The 19,111-nt window shown below is 36.2% G+C and overlaps 1 protein-coding gene across 3 annotated transcripts in view; it reads left to right on the top strand.

Moving 5' to 3' along the window:
* Nucleotides 1–19,111, top strand: part of CIRSR (corepressor of RBPJ and splicing regulator) — a 39,751-nt gene extending 20,640 nt beyond the window's left edge. For all 3 annotated transcript variants that reach the window (XM_072612358.1, XM_072612359.1, XM_072612357.1), the window contains 3 exons: nucleotides 14,878–14,984; nucleotides 15,831–15,916; nucleotides 17,434–19,111. In XM_072612358.1, coding sequence (XP_072468459.1) covers nucleotides 14,878–14,984; nucleotides 15,831–15,916; nucleotides 17,434–18,232 — 992 coding nt within the window. In that variant the 3' untranslated portion in view covers nucleotides 18,233–19,111. The remainder of the gene's footprint in view (nucleotides 1–14,877; nucleotides 14,985–15,830; nucleotides 15,917–17,433) is intronic.

The raw sequence follows: 19,111 nt of genomic DNA, 5'->3' as shown, positions 1-19,111 counted from the left end.
TGAATTCTGGTTCACTGTTTAGTATGTGCTCTTAGGCAGCACTCAACTTCTCTGGGCCTTAATTCCTTTATTGATAAAGTGAGAGAGGGCTGACAAGGTGATCTCTGACACCCCCCTCTAGCTCTCAATCATCTATGGCCTGTGAACTCTATTTCTGTGGTTATGGGAGTACTAATAAGGTATACACGTCTAGTTACTCTAGACCACTAATTTAGCGCCACCATTCAATCCTTCCAGAAAAGTAAGACTGCATGTCCATTAATACTGCCCACCTAAACCAGGTCATTATTTTCCTCCATTTAATACTTACTTACCATGTGACCCCAAGCAAATGATGTCTCTGAGCCTTCATTTTTCTCATCTTTAAAAGTTGGCATCATTGACTTGACAGTATTGTTGTGAAGAAACTTTTGTAAACCTTAAAGCATTGTATAAATGTGAGTTATTAATATTGTTTTCCCTCTTTTCTACCAACCCAGCATTTACCCCCAAAATACAGTACTATTATAGTATGCTTCCCCAAGTGATTGTAAACTCCTCAGGGGTGATGACCATTTTTCATTTGTCTTTCTTCCACCCTACCCTTAGGCTAGCACAGTGCTTTATTCATAGTGCACTTAAAAGTGCTTGTTTAATTGGATTAGATTATCAAGAAAAACCAACCACACACTACTGGGTCACTTGCTGGCTAGATCATGTTGTTACGAAAGTGAGATTAAAAAAAATACAATACTTGTATACTTCAGGAATTCATTATTTCATTCGTGTGGGTATCACCTCCACTGATAGATGTTATAGAGTAAGCTATTATCAAAAAAATGAATCACTTGATGAACAGCTTTCTGGTGCTGTCTCAGATGATAGATAAGCAGTTTGTTGTTTGACCCATATTTTAAAAAAAAAACTTTATTGGTTGGTGGGCCCTCCCAAAGTTGTGCTTCACTGGTAAAGCCTTCCACAACCCAGGTTCGCCTGTGTGCTACAGTGAGCACTAACAGAGTAAAACTTGAAACTCCTAGAATTTCATTAATTTGAATCTCATGGGCAAATATATTGAATTCATTTGCTTGATTTTAGTTTGAGTTTGAAATTCCAGACTCAAGTTGCCATATATTACAATGCCTATGTAATTTTAAAATAATACCACAAAATGTTTTTATAAGATTCAGATGTCCATTGAATTACACAGAATTGACTGTAGTTTAAATTTTAATAATGTATAAAGAGTATCTTAATGTCAACCATGGATACTAAACAAGATGTTGGTTTTGTTGTCTGTAGCTAGCATTTGGTGAGATTTTCACATTTTGATATTCAAGGTATCTGAAAATGTTGAAACAATCACATTCTGTTTGGAGAGGAGTGTTACAGATTTGGGGCATCATTCTAAAAGTAGTCCTTTTTCTGGATGGAATAGGTTCATATTTAGCAAATTGTTAGTGAAGAAGGGTTTACTCCACTGATGAAGAATTGTGTATGGAATTTTCCATTGAATGAACCCCGTTGCTTCTGGGGGAGATGATTGGCCAAGAAATTTTACAGACTTTATCTGGTCGTAAGTTTTAATAGGCATAGACAGACATCTTGAAAAGTGCCTTAGCAACCCTCTATGCTCACAGAGGCTCTGGTGTAGGCAGAGAAGCAACTCTGAAAATTCTACCTCACTCTGCCATAGAGTTATCTAATGGTCACTCTCTCAAGAGTTGGAAATCTTACTGGGATAGCTACTAAGACAGATCAAAATCTGACAGAATTTCATAATAGAAATATTCTTTATGCAAACCAACTAAGCAGCAGAAAGATGATTCTGAAAACTAATAAAGAAATGAATGCATGATTTGTCTTTAGCTGAAACAAATTGAGGATGATACAGTTTCTATCTCTTGTCTTCATTTTCCTGTGTAGTCGACCAGTCAGAGAACCAGCTGTATTTTTTGTCTTTAAGGAAGTTTAATGGAAAATGAATTAGTGTACACAGAGAAAACTATATAAAAAACTGTTAAATCAGAGAGAGTACAAAGTCAAACTAGTAATGCCACAATGCTCCAAAGGTCTGAACACTAGTTATGATGATTAATACTTTGTAAAATCTTTGACCATTTTACTTTAAGCCATTACCAGTAATTAAATCATTTGAAACTTTTTAAACATTATCATAATTCAGCATGATTAGATTTGTTATTAAAGTGGTTGTAACATGAAATTCCATTGTGATCTACTATTTTATTGTAGTACTATTATATCAGAGTTAATCTCAACTCTGTTTTAAAGAAATTTGGGGGGTAGTAGAAGCTACATATTTAATAATCTCAGAAGGATATCGTGTACACCCACCCATGATATAAGCCTTCAAATTATTCTCTCATATTTTTTGTGTAACCTGTTTTGTATATCCTGTTAAAATCATACTACCTACTCAGAATCTGCTGGCTCCATATCAAGAGTAAGCTTGTGACTTAAGTGGAAGAAGAATAACTTAGTACAACTAGCGAGCTAATTGACTTTCATCGAAATCACCTGTGAATTTTGAAGAACACTATTCCTTTTGCTCTGTAAAGCAGCTTAAGTTTTTACTATTCATAATCTAACTGGCATTCATTTAATACTTTATAGAGAGATAGCTCTACATGCACGCATGCGCACGCATGCACACACACACACACACACACACACACACACACACGGCACAAGATACTGGATAGAGTGCTAAACTTGAAGTCAGAAAGACTCAAATTGACGTTCTTATTCTCTCTCTGACACTAGCCGGGACCGTAGGCGTACCTCTTATCTCTTCTGAGCTTCTAGCAACTATCTGATGGGTCTTGGGTGCCGTGTATATATTTGTTTTTAAGATAAGCTCTATTTGAAGTCTTCTTTTAGTTTGCTAGGACATACCAGAACTCTTGGATTCTGCTTTAATGAAGTGATCACACATTCCTAGCCCTGGGCTAGGTAAAGAAAAGTTCTCTCTGGCTTCGAGGAATCTAATCTAAATTATAGGGTAGATCCAATCATCAAGGCCACAAACTTACCGCTTTGAACCACATTAACAACAACAAAGTAGCATGACATAAATACTATATTTGTTACTGTTAGGACTGCAAAGAAAAATCATTTGGCATATCCCAGACAGTGTAGAGAGAATGAAAACAGTTAAGAGGAAAGGGTTGGCGCAGAACTGTAAATCTGAGAGAGTTTTCCAGACAGTGCCTAACCACCTAAAATAAGTTCAAAGCTAGAAGACAGAAACAATATATAGATGTATATACCCACGCCTCTGATGTAAAACAAGTGCTGCAGAGCTCATCGTTTTGTCTCTGTCCTCTCCTAGCAGGTGGTGGTCAATTCTGTTGATTTTTTTTTTTCTCCATCATAAAGCATTAACACTGGAATTGATTTAGAAGATAATTTAGTACAGTTAATTCATTTTTAAAATGATATAGCTAAGGACCTGAGAAAATGAGTGGCTTTCCAAAGATCATACAGCTAGTTGGTAATTGGGACTAAAACCTAAGTCTTCAGAGTACAAAAACAAAACACCTTATATTGCTGGGAAAATGCTGACTGCCAACTACTTTACTGAATGTTTTAGTTGGATGTTTGCTGTCACCTCAAATTCAGCATATCTCAGAGTAAACTTATAACCTCTCCCAGCTTCCCTGGCTTACCAGTGATACCCTAATTCTTCCCATCACATAGGTAAAAAATGTCAGAGATTCTTTGATTCATCCCTGAAGTCCAATGACACTGGCCTCTGTGCTGTTGTTCTCACATGACACTCCCATCTCCTGACCTGATTGCATTTTCAGTGACTCTTCCTCATGATTGGGACTCTGTCCTTCATCCTCTCCACCTCCTGAATTTCCTGATTTCATTCAAGTCACTGCTAAAATCCCACCTTCTACAAGAAGTCTTTTTTGATTCCTTTTAGAAAGCTAAGATTTTAATTGTATCTTGTTCCCATAGTTCTCTCCAGTATTCCTTTCCCTACCCTTCCCAGAAACCCATCTCAAATAACATATAGTTATTTTTAAAGACAAAAAGAAGGGAAAAAAAATCAACATAACTGATCAAAAAAGTCTGGAAATATGTGCAATGTACAACATTTGTTGATCTCCCACCTCTGCAAAGGGGTGGAGTTGGAGAGTCTTCTCACATCTCTTCTTTCAAGTGAAGCTTGCTCTCTGTAATTTTGTAATATTCTCTTTTGTGTGTGTGTTTCTGTTTACATTGTTGTAGTCTCGCATTTTGTACTCTTGGCTGTGTTTACTTCATTCTTTATCAGTTCGTGTAGATCTTTCCATGCTTCCCTGTATTGATCATATTCTTCATTTCTTACAATGAAGTAATGCCTTTATGTTGATATACCCAAAATTTGGCCGTTTTCTGATCATACTTTCACAAAAAGTACTGCTATAAACATTTTGTTGTATATAGGGATCCTGATTCCTTTGAAGGGTAAGGCCTTCCCTTTTCTGTTGTCTCCAGTTTGCCCTGTAGATTTCTTTTTTGTATACAGTTGTTAACATGTTGTCTCCCCCATTAGACTGTGAACTAACTGCTTGAGAGCAGGGATTGTTTTTTTACCTTCTTTGTATCCCTAGCATTTAGTAGCACAGTGCCTGACACTTGTAAGTTATTAATAAATGCTCATTAACTTACTCAGTGATACAGCTCCTTTATAACATAATGTTCTTCTTTCCAAATGTCTTTGAAATTTATCCCTTCCTTGTGATAATTCCAGTGCCATCACACAGATTCAGACTAAAGTCAATAAGGAGGTATTAAATACCTACTCTGTGCCAGGAACTGTGCTGGGCGCCTGAGTAAAAACTAAGAATGAAACAGTCACTATTCTAATGCAGCTTACAGCCTAAATAGGAAGACACACATGAATATGAGGTTAATACAAATATGTACAAAGTAGTTAAATGCAGATTAATTTTAGAGGGAAGGCACTAACTATTGGAGAAATATTAAGAACTGTTGGGAAAAGAACTTGAAGTTTGAAGATACTTGAACTGCTTCTTGAAGGAAGAGATGGAGTTAAAGAGGAAATAAATTCCTGGCATATTCCTTCTGTCAATTACTTCTCAAGTTCACCCAGCCAGTATGTGGCAGAGGCAATACCTGAACTCATTTCTTAGTGACTCCCAGGCTGGCACATAATCCATAATGCTGCACTACCTTTCAAACCCTAGTTTGTCTACATTCAGTTCAGTAGTAGAATTTTAGTAAGCACCACCAATTTTAGATTGGAGAACAAAATGGCAAACCACTCCAGTATGCCAAGAAAACCCCAAGTGGGGTCATGAAGAGTCAGACACAACTGAACAACAATAAAAAGTAGATACAAATATGAATAAGACATGGTCCTTAACCTCAAAAAACCTTTCATCTTAGCTTTTTAAAGTCTAGTGATCTAACAGTAATCTAACAAGGGGCTGATTAATATATGTCATAAATTGCTTCCTTTCCATGTCAGTACCTTTTTTACATGTGTTGTCTTGTATCTTTTCACAAGGACACTACATAACTGATACATTCAGTTTGTGACACTATTCCATACTTTTCTTCCCTATTTGTGTGTAGTAAATCTCTGTCCATCCTATTTGCAAGGGGGCAGAAAGTAGTTGTCTCTAAGTGCACTTGTAACTATTAAATTTAATTCTGTTTTGAGGGACCAATTTGCCATTTTGTCAGTTATCTAGCCTTAACTTAAGCACAGCTGATCCCATCTCTACAGTTCCACTCACACTTTAACTGTTTTCCTTTGTCACAGGAGAGAGTTCCATTGTAGATAGATTATATTGGGAAATGACTAATATAATATATATCATCAATGAGGACATAGAAATAAAATAGAATAGGAATGGAAGGAATAAATAAAATTTTTAAAAATTGAGTGATATTGAATGAATAAGACAATGAAATGTAATTCACTCACCTCTGACTACAGAGGCTCCTTAAGATGGACAATAATAAAATCATCAGAGCTTTTCTAGCATATGTTGATGTTAACAATTATAACATGGCAGTTTTGTCCGGGAATAGAGTTTCACATTTCCTTGCCTTTTGTGTATCTTTCAGAAGACATTTAAAGATAAATTAAATGTTGGATTTCTTCTTAACATTGAATGTTTTAATAACGATTAAATTGACTTTCTTCCCTATGAACTCAGATAAGGACAATAAGAGGCCCTGTTGTTCTCAGCATCCATGAAGATGAACTGGCAATGTGTCAGGAAAATTCCCAGGATGAAAGAGTTTTTATTACAGTCTAGTACAATTGGTTCTTGCATAACTCTTAGAAAATCATACATAAAACATTTTCATTTATATAAATAAAAATCACCCACACACTCTATTAATAACCAGTTCACTTTTTATTTGGGAGTTATGTTGCTTGTTCTTACTGTGAAATTTTTAAAAGAACTATTCACTTAGGCTTTCTTAAAAGCAAAAATTCTGTGATCACGTTAGGGAATGAATATGACTCCTAACAATTCCTCCTAGTCATAAATCCCATTCCTGAGCTTCTACACATAAGTGACACACCTAAAACATCCTTTTACAAGTCAGTGACAGGGATGGCATGCAAACTCAATAATGTGTCATATCAGATTTTATTTTTAGTAATGTTAAGGTCTTTGAAGGATTTTTGTAACAAACAAAATTTTTTTAAACCTATAACTTTGTACATGTCAACTCTACTGAACAAATGGACAGATATAGGTCCTTGAGTAACTGAAAATTTAAATCATCTGTTTCCTTATTCTGTTCCATCAGCTTGCAGTAGGTTTGTGCTCAATGTCAGTGGTGGCCTATTTAAAAGAACTACCAGCTTGCAAATGTTACTCATAGTATCAGGGATGGAGGAAGGATTTCCTCACAGGCAGTCAGCAACAATACAGCACCCTTCCTCCTACCAGTCAGCAGCTCCATCTTCCCAAGTCAGCATCACAAAGACAGGGGAGAAGAAATGGTCAGCTGGAAGGTCTTTTTAGTTTAAATAATGAAACAGATATTTGACCTTGAGAAGAGTAGGTGTACTTCTTCCTAGTAGTGAAATCAAGAAAAGTAGACTAGAGCCTTCACTGCAGAAAATCTCTATGTGACAGAGGAGCCAAGATGGTGGAGTAGAAAGATACACATATGCTAGCTCCTAACCCACAGCCCATAAAATACCTGTAAAGAACTCCCAACAAATTCTGGATCAGCAGAAGCCACAGAACAGTGGAGTGGAGGAGATATCTGTTCCAGAGAGACCTGAAAAACTGACACGAAAGATCTGTCGCACACCAGACCTGGAGCAGAGCCCAGCCCTGCCTTGACCGCGCGGCACTGAGAGGAGCAGATCCGAGCAGGCTTCAGGGGCAGAATCTCCAGCAGCAGCTCAGGTCCCTCCACCCACAGGCACCAGAGGTCAGTGAGAGGGTCTTTTCAGCTTGCCAGGAGGGGAGTGGAGTGTCTCCATAACTCAGGCCCCCTGTGGAGGCAGCAGCCAACGCAGCAGCTGACGCAGCAGCAGACAGGAGCTCCCAAAGCAGTCAGGAACTTGGATCCATTGTTAAAGGTCTCCACATAAACCCCCTGAGGGAACTGAACCCCGTGTGGTGGCCCTGTGCCCACCTGAGCACCTGAACTTAATCTCACACTGAATAGCAGCCCCGCCCCCTCCGAAAGCCCTGAGGCTAGGAAGCAGCATTTGAATCTCAGCCCCCAAGCACTAGCTGGGTGGATCTGGAGGCGAGGTGGGGTGGAGAGGAAACTCAGAAGTCAAGTCACTGGATGGGAAAATGCCCAGAAAAGGGAAAAAAAATAAGACCATAGAACGTTACTTTCTTGGTGAACAGATAATCTCCTCCCATCCTTTCTGATGAGGAAGAACAATGCTTACCATCAGGGAAAGACATAAAAGTCAAGGCTTCTGTATCCCAAACATCCAAAATAAATATTCAGTGGGCTCAGGCCATGGAAGAGCTCAAAAAGGATTTTGAAAATCAAGTTAGAGAGGTGGAGGAAAAACTGGGAAGAGAAATGAGAGAGATGCAAGAAAAGCATGAAAAGCAGATCAGCACCTTGCTAAAGGAGACCCAAAAAAATGCTGAAGAAAATAACACCTTGAAAAATAGGTTAACTCAATTGGCAAAAGAGGTTCAAAAAGCCAATGAGGAGAAGAATGCTTTCAAAAGCAGAATTAGCCAAATGGAAAAGGAGGTTCAAAAGCTCACTGAAGAAAATAGTTCTTTCAAAATGAGAATGGGACAGATGGAGGCTAATGACTTTATAAGAAACCAAGAAATCACAACACAAAACCAAAAGAATGAAAAAATGGAAGATAATGTGAAATATCTCATTGGAAAAACAACAGACCTGGAAAATAGATCCAGGAGAGACAATTTAAAAATTATGGGACTACCTGAAAGCCATGATCAAAAAAAGAGCCTAGACATCATCTTTCATGAAATTATCAAGGAAAACTGCCCTGAGATTCTAGAACCAGAGGGCAAAATAAGTATTCAGAGAATCCACCAATCACCACCTGAAAGAGACCCAAAAAGAGAAACTCCTAGGAACGTTGTAGCCAAATTCCAGAGTTCTCTGGTCCAGGAGAAAATATTGCAAGCAGCTAGAAAGAAACAATTCAAGTATTGTGGAAATACAATCAGGATAACACAAGATCTAGCAGCTTCTACATTAAGGGATAGAAGGGAATGGAATAGGATATTCCAGAAGTCAAAGGAACTAGGACTAAAACCAAGAATCACCTACCCAGCAAAACTGAGTATACTGCTTCAGGGGAAAAAATGGTCTTTCAATGAAATACAGGACTTTCAAGCATTCTTAATGAAAAGACCAGAGCTGAAAAGAAAATTTGACTTTCAAACACAAGAATGAAGAGAAGCATGAAAAGGTAAACAGCAAAGAGAAGTCATAAGGGACTTACTAAAGTTGAACTGTTTACATTCCTACATGGAAAGACAATATTTGTAACTCTTGAAACTTTCCAGTATCTGGGTAGTTGGTGGGATTACACACACACACACACAGAGCACAGAGTGAATTGAAGAGGATGGGATCATATCTTAAAAAAATGAAATTAAGCAATGAGAGAGAAATACGTTAGGAGGAGAAAGGGAAAAATGGAATGGGGCAAATTATCTCTCATAAAAGAGGCAAGCAAAAGACTTTTTTAGTGGAGGGAAAAAGAGGAGGTGAGAGAAAAACATGAAGTTTATTCTCATCACATTTGACTAAAGGAAGGAATAAAATGCACACTCATTTTGGTATGAAAGCCTATCTTACAATATAGGAAAGTGGGGGAGAAGGGGATAAGCAGGGTGGGGGGGGATGATGGAAGGGAGTGGGCAGTGGGAGGAGGGAGCAATTTGAAGTCAACACTCCTGGGGAGGGGCAGGATCAAAAGAGAGAATAGAAGCAATGGTGGTCAGGATAGGATGGAGGGAAATATAGTTAGTCTTACACAACACGACTATTATGGAAGTCATTTGCAAAACTACACAGATATGGCCTATATTGAATTGCTTGCCTTCCCAAAGGGAATGGGTGGGGAAGGAGGGATGAAGAGAAGTTGGAACTCAAAGTGTTAGGAACAACTGTCGAGTAATGTTCTTGCCACTAGGAAATAAGAAATACAGGTAATGGGGTATAGAAAGTTATCTGGCCCTACAGGACAAAAGAGAAGATGGGGACAAGGGAAGGGAGGGATGATAGAAGAGAGGACAGATTGGTGATAGGGGCAATTAGAATGCTCAGTGTTTTGGGGTGGGGGGAGGGGACAAATGGGGAGAAAATTTGGAACCCAAAATTTTGTGAAAATGAATGTTAAAAGTTAAATAAATTAAAAAAAAAATCTCTGCATATCGTAATAATTATAATAATTGTAGCTCACATTTAAATGATGCTTTCCTTACAAAGTTACAAGGTAACTGAGGCCCAGAAAGATAAAGCAGTTTGCCCACACTTAACACTGTTCTCTGTCAGTCACGTGTACTGTGTAGCACTTGGAATTTTATAGACTATTATGCATCTTATGACCAAAAGTTTTTCTAAATCTTGTGAAATATTTCTTTTGTGGTAGAATTTCATTTATTTTACGTGAAGGGTTTGTACTTTGGAGCAAGAATTTATAATGTGGAAATCATTTATGATCAAATTTACATTTTGCTACTGAATATATTTAATTGAGAGACACCCAGCATGGTGGATGAAGAGCTGGCTTTAAGGCAGGTAAACTTGGGTTCAAGTCCTGCCCCTGAAACATGCTAGCTTTATGGACTCTAGGCATGTGATTCAATCTCTTGAATACCCTAGGCAAGCCTCTAAGAAGGTATTGCAGACTATCGCTGATCTACACTGGAAAATGGAATTTTCTTGCTAAGCATTCCATATACAGGTGAAATTACACATCTGGAAAAAAAATTATCTGTCAGTGACCATTCCTCTGTTTTGTCCTTTTTCATGGTTAGTTTAACCTGGAGTCTGTGAACTCGTTTTGTTTTTATTAATTTAATAACTGTGTCAGTACGATTGGTGTCCTTTGTAATTTTCAGGATTTTATTTTATACACTTCAGCTGTTATTCTTAGAAAGTGTCTTTGGTTTTGCTGGACTGCCAGAGGGGTCATTAACACAAACCTCTACTCTTGTTCTTTATATAATAGAGTTTGAATTTCAAGTGCTACCTAATTCTGCTTCTGATTACAAATTACAACAAATTTAAACAAAAGTCAGATCACATCAACATTCTTAGAGTAATTTGCACATTGAATATATAGGTTATTTATTGATTTAGCTTTCTGAGTATGCCATGTGTGTGATCTAGAATACTGAGACTAAACCCATAGCTGGTACTGTGTTCCACAGTAGCCTGCTAGGGTTGATCTCCCGGCTGGGAACTTGTTAAGTTCCCACCAGGTTGCTTTCTGTAATGGCCCAGTGGGATCAGCAGGAAAGTGAACTCGGTGAAATTGTTCTCAAAAGTGATCCAACAATAGATCCCTCGATAGGAGTTCAAGCCAATTAAAGTATCCGGAGAGCAAGTAAGTGTTCTCACTAGGGGCTTTTTCTGCAAACTCCAGTTGCCTCTAGAGTGATTCTACCAAGTTCCATCTGGAAGCAAGACAGATGCCTGTCAGTTATCTTTATCTATGAACTATGTAAGCAGCTTAGATAACAGAAAAACAGTCACACCAGCTGCACTGTCTAAGAAGGCTAAGGCCTTTCCATTTGAGTTGTAAGAAGTGCATGGAATTAGGAGATGTGTGCAAAGGTGACAAATGATTTCACCAGCACCAGAACTTTAAATATGGTCAATGCAGGAATTTGTTTTGCTTCCCAATGAATATTTGCTATAAGGTTTTGCTTTTACTTTTTCAATAGGAGTTTGAGAAGTTCAAAGAGAAAACATTTTTGTTAATTGAAAAAACAAATTTAATGTAACTACTGCATGAAAAACAACCATTTCTGTTTCCAAGCTAGAGGCAGTTTTCATCTGTATTTGTCTTAATCTGTTTTGTATCCTAGATTGTAGATTATAAGGAGCAGAGATTGTTTTTCAGTTAATGTGTAACCACATTTTGACATGCTAGTAAGTGTTTCATAAATATAATTTAACCCGTATTCCAGTCTTCAAACAGAACATTTGATGGTGCTAGTGACATAGTATCTTTTAAGAATTCATGTTTGTTTACATCTCTTTTCTTGTTCAGAAATAAGCATGATATAGTGGAAAGCCTATTAGACTTCGTGTTAAGGAGGCCTTATTTCCAGTCCCATCTGATGCTGTTGTATTCATGGTCAAGTCACTAATCTGTTTGATCCTCAGTTTTCTGATTTGTAAGGGGGATCTTACAGGGTTATAATAAGCAAAGAACTTTAAAAACAAAATGCTTATATATAAATGACACCATTTTCTTTGGAAAATTGTGAAGAAAATATCATTAACCAATTCACAGCAGCTTTTCTACTACTGCTACTTGCTAAATAGAAAATCATCATTGGTTCTACTAGTAGATTACAGTTACACATGGAGTATAGAAATGAGGTCTTACTAGAAATAGTAGAGTCTCTCCAAGAAATCCCAGGGACATAGATATCATGTCGAGTAAAAATTGTTAAATGAACACAAGTGATTGTATTTTTCCTGTAATTCATATGTATGGGAACAAAGCTAAATATTGTCGCATTCTTTTCTCTTCCCTTTCTTCATGATCCTGATTCTTCGTTGCTTTTGTCACCTGCCATTGGTCAGACCTTTTGTTTGGGTGATAGAATTTTGAATATTGATGGAGCTTTTTGTTTTGCTTTTAGCAGAACCCTTTATGTTACAGTGGACTAAACTATAATGTTTAAGGCTGTTCAAGAGAAGTATTCATGTATAATTTTATCACAGATGCTCTTCTCTGAGCAAAGAATTTTTTTTAACTGCTTAAGGCAGTTAATGAGACCCACAAGGAACAGTTTTGTAGAAGTGGGTTATAACCACTATTGTGGTGGTAAAAGAAAAAAAGTTATTTTATATGTGTGTTAAAAATTATTTATAATATATCCAAAACAATATCAGAATCATTTTATTCCATTCCAGTTCTAACCCATTTTATTCAATTCATTATTATCAAAATTATATCTCATTTTGTGTTTATTATCTTAAGTGTACCAAAAGCCACAATGAAGGTCTCAAATAGCCCATGCTTCCCATTCTTGATTCTGCCAAAAAAGTTTAGTTGGGATGATAAAGAAGTATCAATTTTAAGGGGAAAAAGTGGGATCAAAGGGTTTTTGTATTAGAAGGGTCTTTAGAGACCATGTATTCCAAATCCTTCATTTTGCAGATGAGGGAACTGAGGCCTAGGGAAGTTAAGCGTTGGTCTGAGTCAAGATTAAAATTCAGGTTTTTGAACTCCAAATTCTTTCCCCAGATGATGTTTATTGACATTTGTCTAAATTGTAGCTAGATCATACTAATAATTAATCTAACAAGTTTTTTAAAAGCACTTTCACTTCCTTGGAGTAGTTATGAGTATTGCAATAAAGTTGATGTGAAAACCATGTTTTCTAAAACATGTTATAAAAATTACTCATCTTTTGATGAAAACTGATGAAATTAATACCCTCTCATCATAATGGAAATGTTCTTTGGTCCTGTATAAGTAATAGTTCACTGAGTGGTTTTTTGAGCTGAATTCCTAATATATTAACTTGCTCGATTCATCTGTTGTTTAATGAAGTTGTTGACAAGTAAATGTGATTTTGCAATTTTTAGTACAGAAATTTTCTGCTTTGTAAATTATACTCTTCAATATGAAGTACAGATAGCCACCTAAATGAAAGCATCATAGAATGTTTAAATCCGTTAAAAATGAATGCATACAGTGAGAATAGCAATAAAAATTCTGTTTTTATTTAGGAATTTATCATTTTTGGTTCCTAACTATTAGACTCTATATAAACACATTGGATTAGTTGAAATAATTTAAAATAATTACTAATACTTAAATTTCATGAGTAGGAAAAAATAATATTGTTAGCAACCCAGAAATCCCTATATTAAAAAGACTCTCTCCTCAATAAATAATTAGGATGAAGTGTAAATGTTTGTTACTGTATTTAATAGGTATTAATTTTGTTACTTTTTCCAGTAGATTAGGTATCATTATCTTTATTTAGTACCACCACCACCCCCCAGTAAACTCCCCTGTCTTTCCAACAAGTCAACTCTAAATTATTCACAGTAACAGAGTTAGTAAAATCTTTACCTCCGTTGTGTGATAATTACACCTGGTTCCAACTTGACCACAAAAACATTTTCCAAGAGAAACAACCAAGGGTCAAAGTAGACAAATTCTAATTTCATTACCTTTCTTTTCCCCATAATCACCCTCTTGTGAACATGGCAAAAGAAGTCAGATGTCTTTAACATATACTGCTTTTGCATTCAGAACTGGATCCATGAAGATTCTCAGGCCAAAAATGTTTTTAACAAGTTTCAAATGTCCACATTTTATTACTGTTTGCTTTCAAAACACAACAGAGTAGATAAGGGATGAGGAAAATAAATGAGGAAAGGAAGGAGGTATACTCTCATTTCCTGGGAGATCGGATGTAGGGAGCAAGAGGACATACTCAGAAATCTGTTCAGGATTGTTCAAGATTGGTATGTTTTCCTCTTTTTTTCCTGGCCCATTCTTGCCATTACTACTTATGCCATACTTACATGACCAGAAAAAAATCTTGGATTGAGTTTCTGCTCATGTTAAAATGGCAATTTCAGCAGTAAACAGGAGCCACCCCCACTCTCAATCCCCCCTCCAACAACAACAAAGATTTATGTTCCTTTATCCTACCTCAAGTTCCTTTTCCCCAAACCCACACTCACAATTAACAATTTCTAGGTCTAGGTATACTATATATGTAATATTTGGTTATTTGACTTAATTTTGTTTTATATCAGTATCCACATAAGGAGAAATTATTTTTGTGCCTTTAAAATACCCATTTTTAATTGACTTTTTGTAGAAAGTGACCACTGGAAATTTGATTATGATCTTTTCCTCATCCTTCTTAGGTTTCAAAATCTCAAATCCAGCAATAACAAAATGTATTTTTTCAATACGACAAAGTTACATAAGAAGAGAATCCCCTTGCACGTAAAGAAAAATGCAATTATTTTCTATTCTGAATCTCCAGACTGCTGTTTTAGAAAATCATATCTGATTATTTGCTCAGCAGAAGATTATTGAGTTGATTTAGCTGTGATTTTACTTAACAAAGCTTCAACTGCATTCCTACTGTGGAGTCCAAAAAAGGTAGAGAGATATAAATGATACATTCAAACTGTGATTTTTGTGAACAGGGCCATCAATGCACCCCTCGGAGCTAATAGCGGAGATGAGAAACAGTGGGTTTGCACTAAAACGAAATGTACTGGGGAGAAACTTGACCGCAAATGATCCATCACAGGTAATGATCTTTTTATCAGTAAGCTGAAAATGTCTATAAATCTAAATGTGATTGCTTGTGAATTGCTACTTAATGTTTTCCAATATGCATGTCCATAGGAAAGCAAGAGAAAGCAGTGGAAAATGTCTAAGATCTATTGTAGTTTTGCTTCTTTACCAAGATGGCAAATAAGAACTTATTTTTAAACCTCTCTTTTAATAAATGAAACCTCCTCCGGTTAGTGTAAATGGACCATCCACTGGCACCACTGGTTAGGGTTCTGAGTGTGCTTTGATGCTACCTCGATCATAAGGAATCTGGATGACTGAAACCAGTAGGGGAAAGAAAGAAGTATGTTAAAGCAACCCCCCTCCAAAAAAATTACAATACAGTATTTTAAACTGTTATTTATTGACTTAATCTTTTTTAAGTTGTCCACATATGGAAACACAATGCTTCTGAGCTTTGAGAGGGATTGTACAAATTAAGAAGGCAGCTAGCTCATGGAATGTAAGACTGTATTCTATTGAAAATTTGAAACCAAAAATTGGAGTAGCTTTAAGGTTCCTTTAAAGGCCATGATCTTATTCATTATGTAAATTTCTTAAATTCGAAATAAATCTCAAAGGTTTGACTTGATTCAGCCTGAGGGAAGAAGGTGGGGAGGAAAGCTATGATATGTGATGATTTGTAGCTCTGGCATCCCGCCTTAAAACACCCTGATGCTGGCTCAGATGTTCATCTCTGCCCCAGTTCATCATATCCCCCTTGGGTGTTTTTTCCACCGCTCACCTACAAGTATTTGTCAGGCAATTTTATAACTTGTTAGGAAATTTAGCATTTTATATCATTCTCTTGTTGGTACAGGAATATGTCGCAAGTGAGGGTGAAGAAGACCCAGAAGTTGAATTCTTAAAATCACTATCAACTAAACAAAAACAGAAACTACTCAGGTAATTATACCAAAGTATATACTTGATGACTTGAGCTATAATTTTCTTTATGTTGAATTTTAATGTACATATTTAACTACATGTGAGCCAAAGGATTTACAGGAGATACTTTGTACTCCAATTCTCCTCATCACATTAATTGGTTTTTAAAGTACAACTAGAGTGATGAAATTTATTAAGAAAGAAATGTGAATGTACTATTTTATATTTATTTTTTAATACTATAAATTTATGGGAGGGGGGGTTCCAGTATATTTAAGATATATATTTATAGATTGGGCTTTTCAGAAGAAATTTTAAATTTCTTTGTTTCTAATTTCCCTTAGAAAACATTTCCAATTTCTAAAATTTTTGATATTTTTATTTTAATTTTTTTGTCACTTGAATTAAGCGAGTTTTGGGTTTCTAATGGATATTTAAGTTTTCTATATCTGTATATCAATGTACCCCTGAAACCAAGAAAATTCTTCTAGAGTACCAACAGAGGGAGCTTATATTTCATAGGCACCACAGAAGTGTTAGAAATTTTTAGAGACTAATAAATTTGACTTTCCATTTTATGGAGACAGAGGCTAGTGAAAACATAGATAATTTAGAGTATGATCAGATGTATCTAATAATAGTAAACAGTCTAGAAAATTAAATTCCAAATTACTTGGTAATAGAACTAACATGTATCTTTATTTAGAAAAATATAGAAATTTTTTTTAAAGTGGCATCCTACATTAATCAAAAAGGTATCAATTTTAAAAGAAAGGTAAATCCACTGAGATTCAGGTTGCCTTTTTTAATTTAAAAAATATTAAGTAATATTTTCATCATCCTTTAAAATAGCTGTACATGTATAATATTTAACTTTTTAGCCTAAATATCCCTACATCTCCAAGTTCCGAGGCATCCCATGTAGTGTTGTTTTATATACCCATTAGACTAGGCTTTCTTTAGCTTGGAATGACCATTTTAACATCTTGTAGTGTCAAATTCTGACTCAGTACTATGGGCAAAAGAGAAAAAAAAAATAAAGTGAAATTAAAGAATTGACCTGAATTTGATTGGTTTAGATACATTGTAGGTTTCAAATAATTTTATAGTTTGAAACATTGTTCTTTAGTTTTTTAAAAATTAACTCTGCATGAGAAAGGTGTGTGTGTGTGTGTGTGTGTGTGTGTGTGTGTGTGTGTGTGTGTGTGTGAAGATTTAGGTTATTTGAACAGGTACATGAGCTGTATAATGCCTAACATTCTTTCCCCTTCTAAATTTATTTAGAGGCCCCCAAGCTATTTTTGCCACTTGACCCCATCCCCTTAGGAAAGAATAAGTATTGCAGAAATGGGAAGTAATATTGAATTTAAATAATTTAAAAGAACAATTTCTCATTTAATAAAATACAAAAATCGTTACAGTCAGGATCAACACCTCTTTTTAAAAAAAAAAATCATTGTACAGTCTTGAGCCACTGAACTGAAATCAGGGAGCTATATTTAGCATACTGATTACTCTTTTATCTCCAAATAAAGGAAATTGGATCGCCTTGAGAAGAAAAAGAAGAAAAAGAAAAAAGATAGAAAGAAGCAGCAGCTGCAAAAGAAGAAAAGCAGAAGTAAACACAGAAAACATAAGAAGTCCTCCTCCTCTAGTTCTACCACCTCTTCCTCTTCATCTTCGTCTTCCTCCTCCTCCTCTACCTCCTCCTCCTCCTCCTCCACCTCCTCCTCCTCCTCCTCCAGTGAAACTTCAGAAAGCAGCAGTGAGAGTGACGGCAAAGAGAGAAAAACACGAAAGAAGATGACTTCTAAGAAGAAAAAAGCCAAGTCTTCAGAATGTGACAGCAGTGACTCTGAAGGAAAGGGGGGAAAGTCAGGGAAGGCCAAACTTGATGAAGAGCCCTCCAGTTGTCACAGTCACAAGGAAAAGGCAAAGGAGAAGTCGAGGTTTTCAAAGCAAGAGAGTTTTGGGGAGAATCACAAATGGAGCCACTATGGTTCTGAAAGAAAGTCCAAAAGGCAGACTCACAGCCCAGGCAAGAGAGAATCTGAGGGCAAGAAGAGAAATAGTGAGAGCCAGAGCCGGGAAGACAGGGACCACAGAAGCTCCAGCAGAAGTCACAGCTGTTCCAGGCCAAGACAGACAAGAAAGAGACCAGGCCGGAGCCCCAGCCAAGAGCACAGCAGAAAGGAGTCCCGAAACTCCAGCACATACATATATAGAAGTGAAAAGAAACACAGAGAGGACTCCAGGGATGAGTGTGGTAGGGCGACACACAGACAGCGAAGCAGGAGTGGAGACCGAATAAAGAGAGAGAGAGAGTATCTGTGACAGGTACCTGAAAATGGAAATAGCTCCACTCTTTTATTGACTACCTTCCCCAAGGGCTAAATTATGTACTATTGTCTTTCTAATAAAAAGCTCTATTTTCATTTTCCACTCCTGTAAACTGTCATTTCCCTGCACAAAACTCCATCAGTACCATGAGAATGAATCTTGTGAATATTTGTAAGTAACCTATTTTTTGTCTGTAGAAATATTTTCTTTTGGTGTTTTTTGTTTTCCTATGCTAAATGAACACTCATATAACTTTGTAAATGACATTTTCTTTGTTTTGAAATATCTTTTTTAAAAAAAAGCAACAGTTCATTGAATGGGTATAATTTAATTTGAATTTCTTGTTGTTTTTAAGGTTTAGATTTACCTTGAGCAAAGCATAATCTTTGTAAAATCCTCTTTAGAATGGTTAAACACTAGAATAATATTTCCAACTCCTTCTGGGGTAAGGGATGGCCTGAATATAATATTTTGGACAATACTTGAGGATTTTTTTTTATTCTTAAACTTCTACCTTAGAGGGCAGTTTTCATGAGCTAAATAATGGTTTTAAAAGTTCTGCAGAAATGTATAACATGTTTTGGCCTCCTGCAGTGTATAATGGGGTGAGGACTATTTTAACATCATGAACCCCTGTTGGTCTTTGTCACTGTGGAGTCAAGTTATTGTTCGATAATTTTTCAAGACATGAAAAGAATACTGTTTGTGGCGTTAACTGTTTCCAGGTATTTCATTCTAGGCAGTAGGATATTAACTTGGATGCCTTTTTTCTGTTGGCATGCAGCTGTTAAGCTTTTATTTTTCTAAAGGCTTAAATTTTCACTTCATGTCATAAAGATGAATCATTTTAATAAATTCTATTATTTTTTAGAA

The sequence above is a fragment of the Notamacropus eugenii genome, chromosome 5 (genome assembly GCF_028372415.1).
Source record: "Notamacropus eugenii isolate mMacEug1 chromosome 5, mMacEug1.pri_v2, whole genome shotgun sequence".
NCBI classification, from domain to species: Eukaryota; Metazoa; Chordata; class Mammalia; order Diprotodontia; family Macropodidae; genus Notamacropus; species Notamacropus eugenii.
This window is presented reverse-complemented; position numbering and strand designations above follow the sequence as displayed.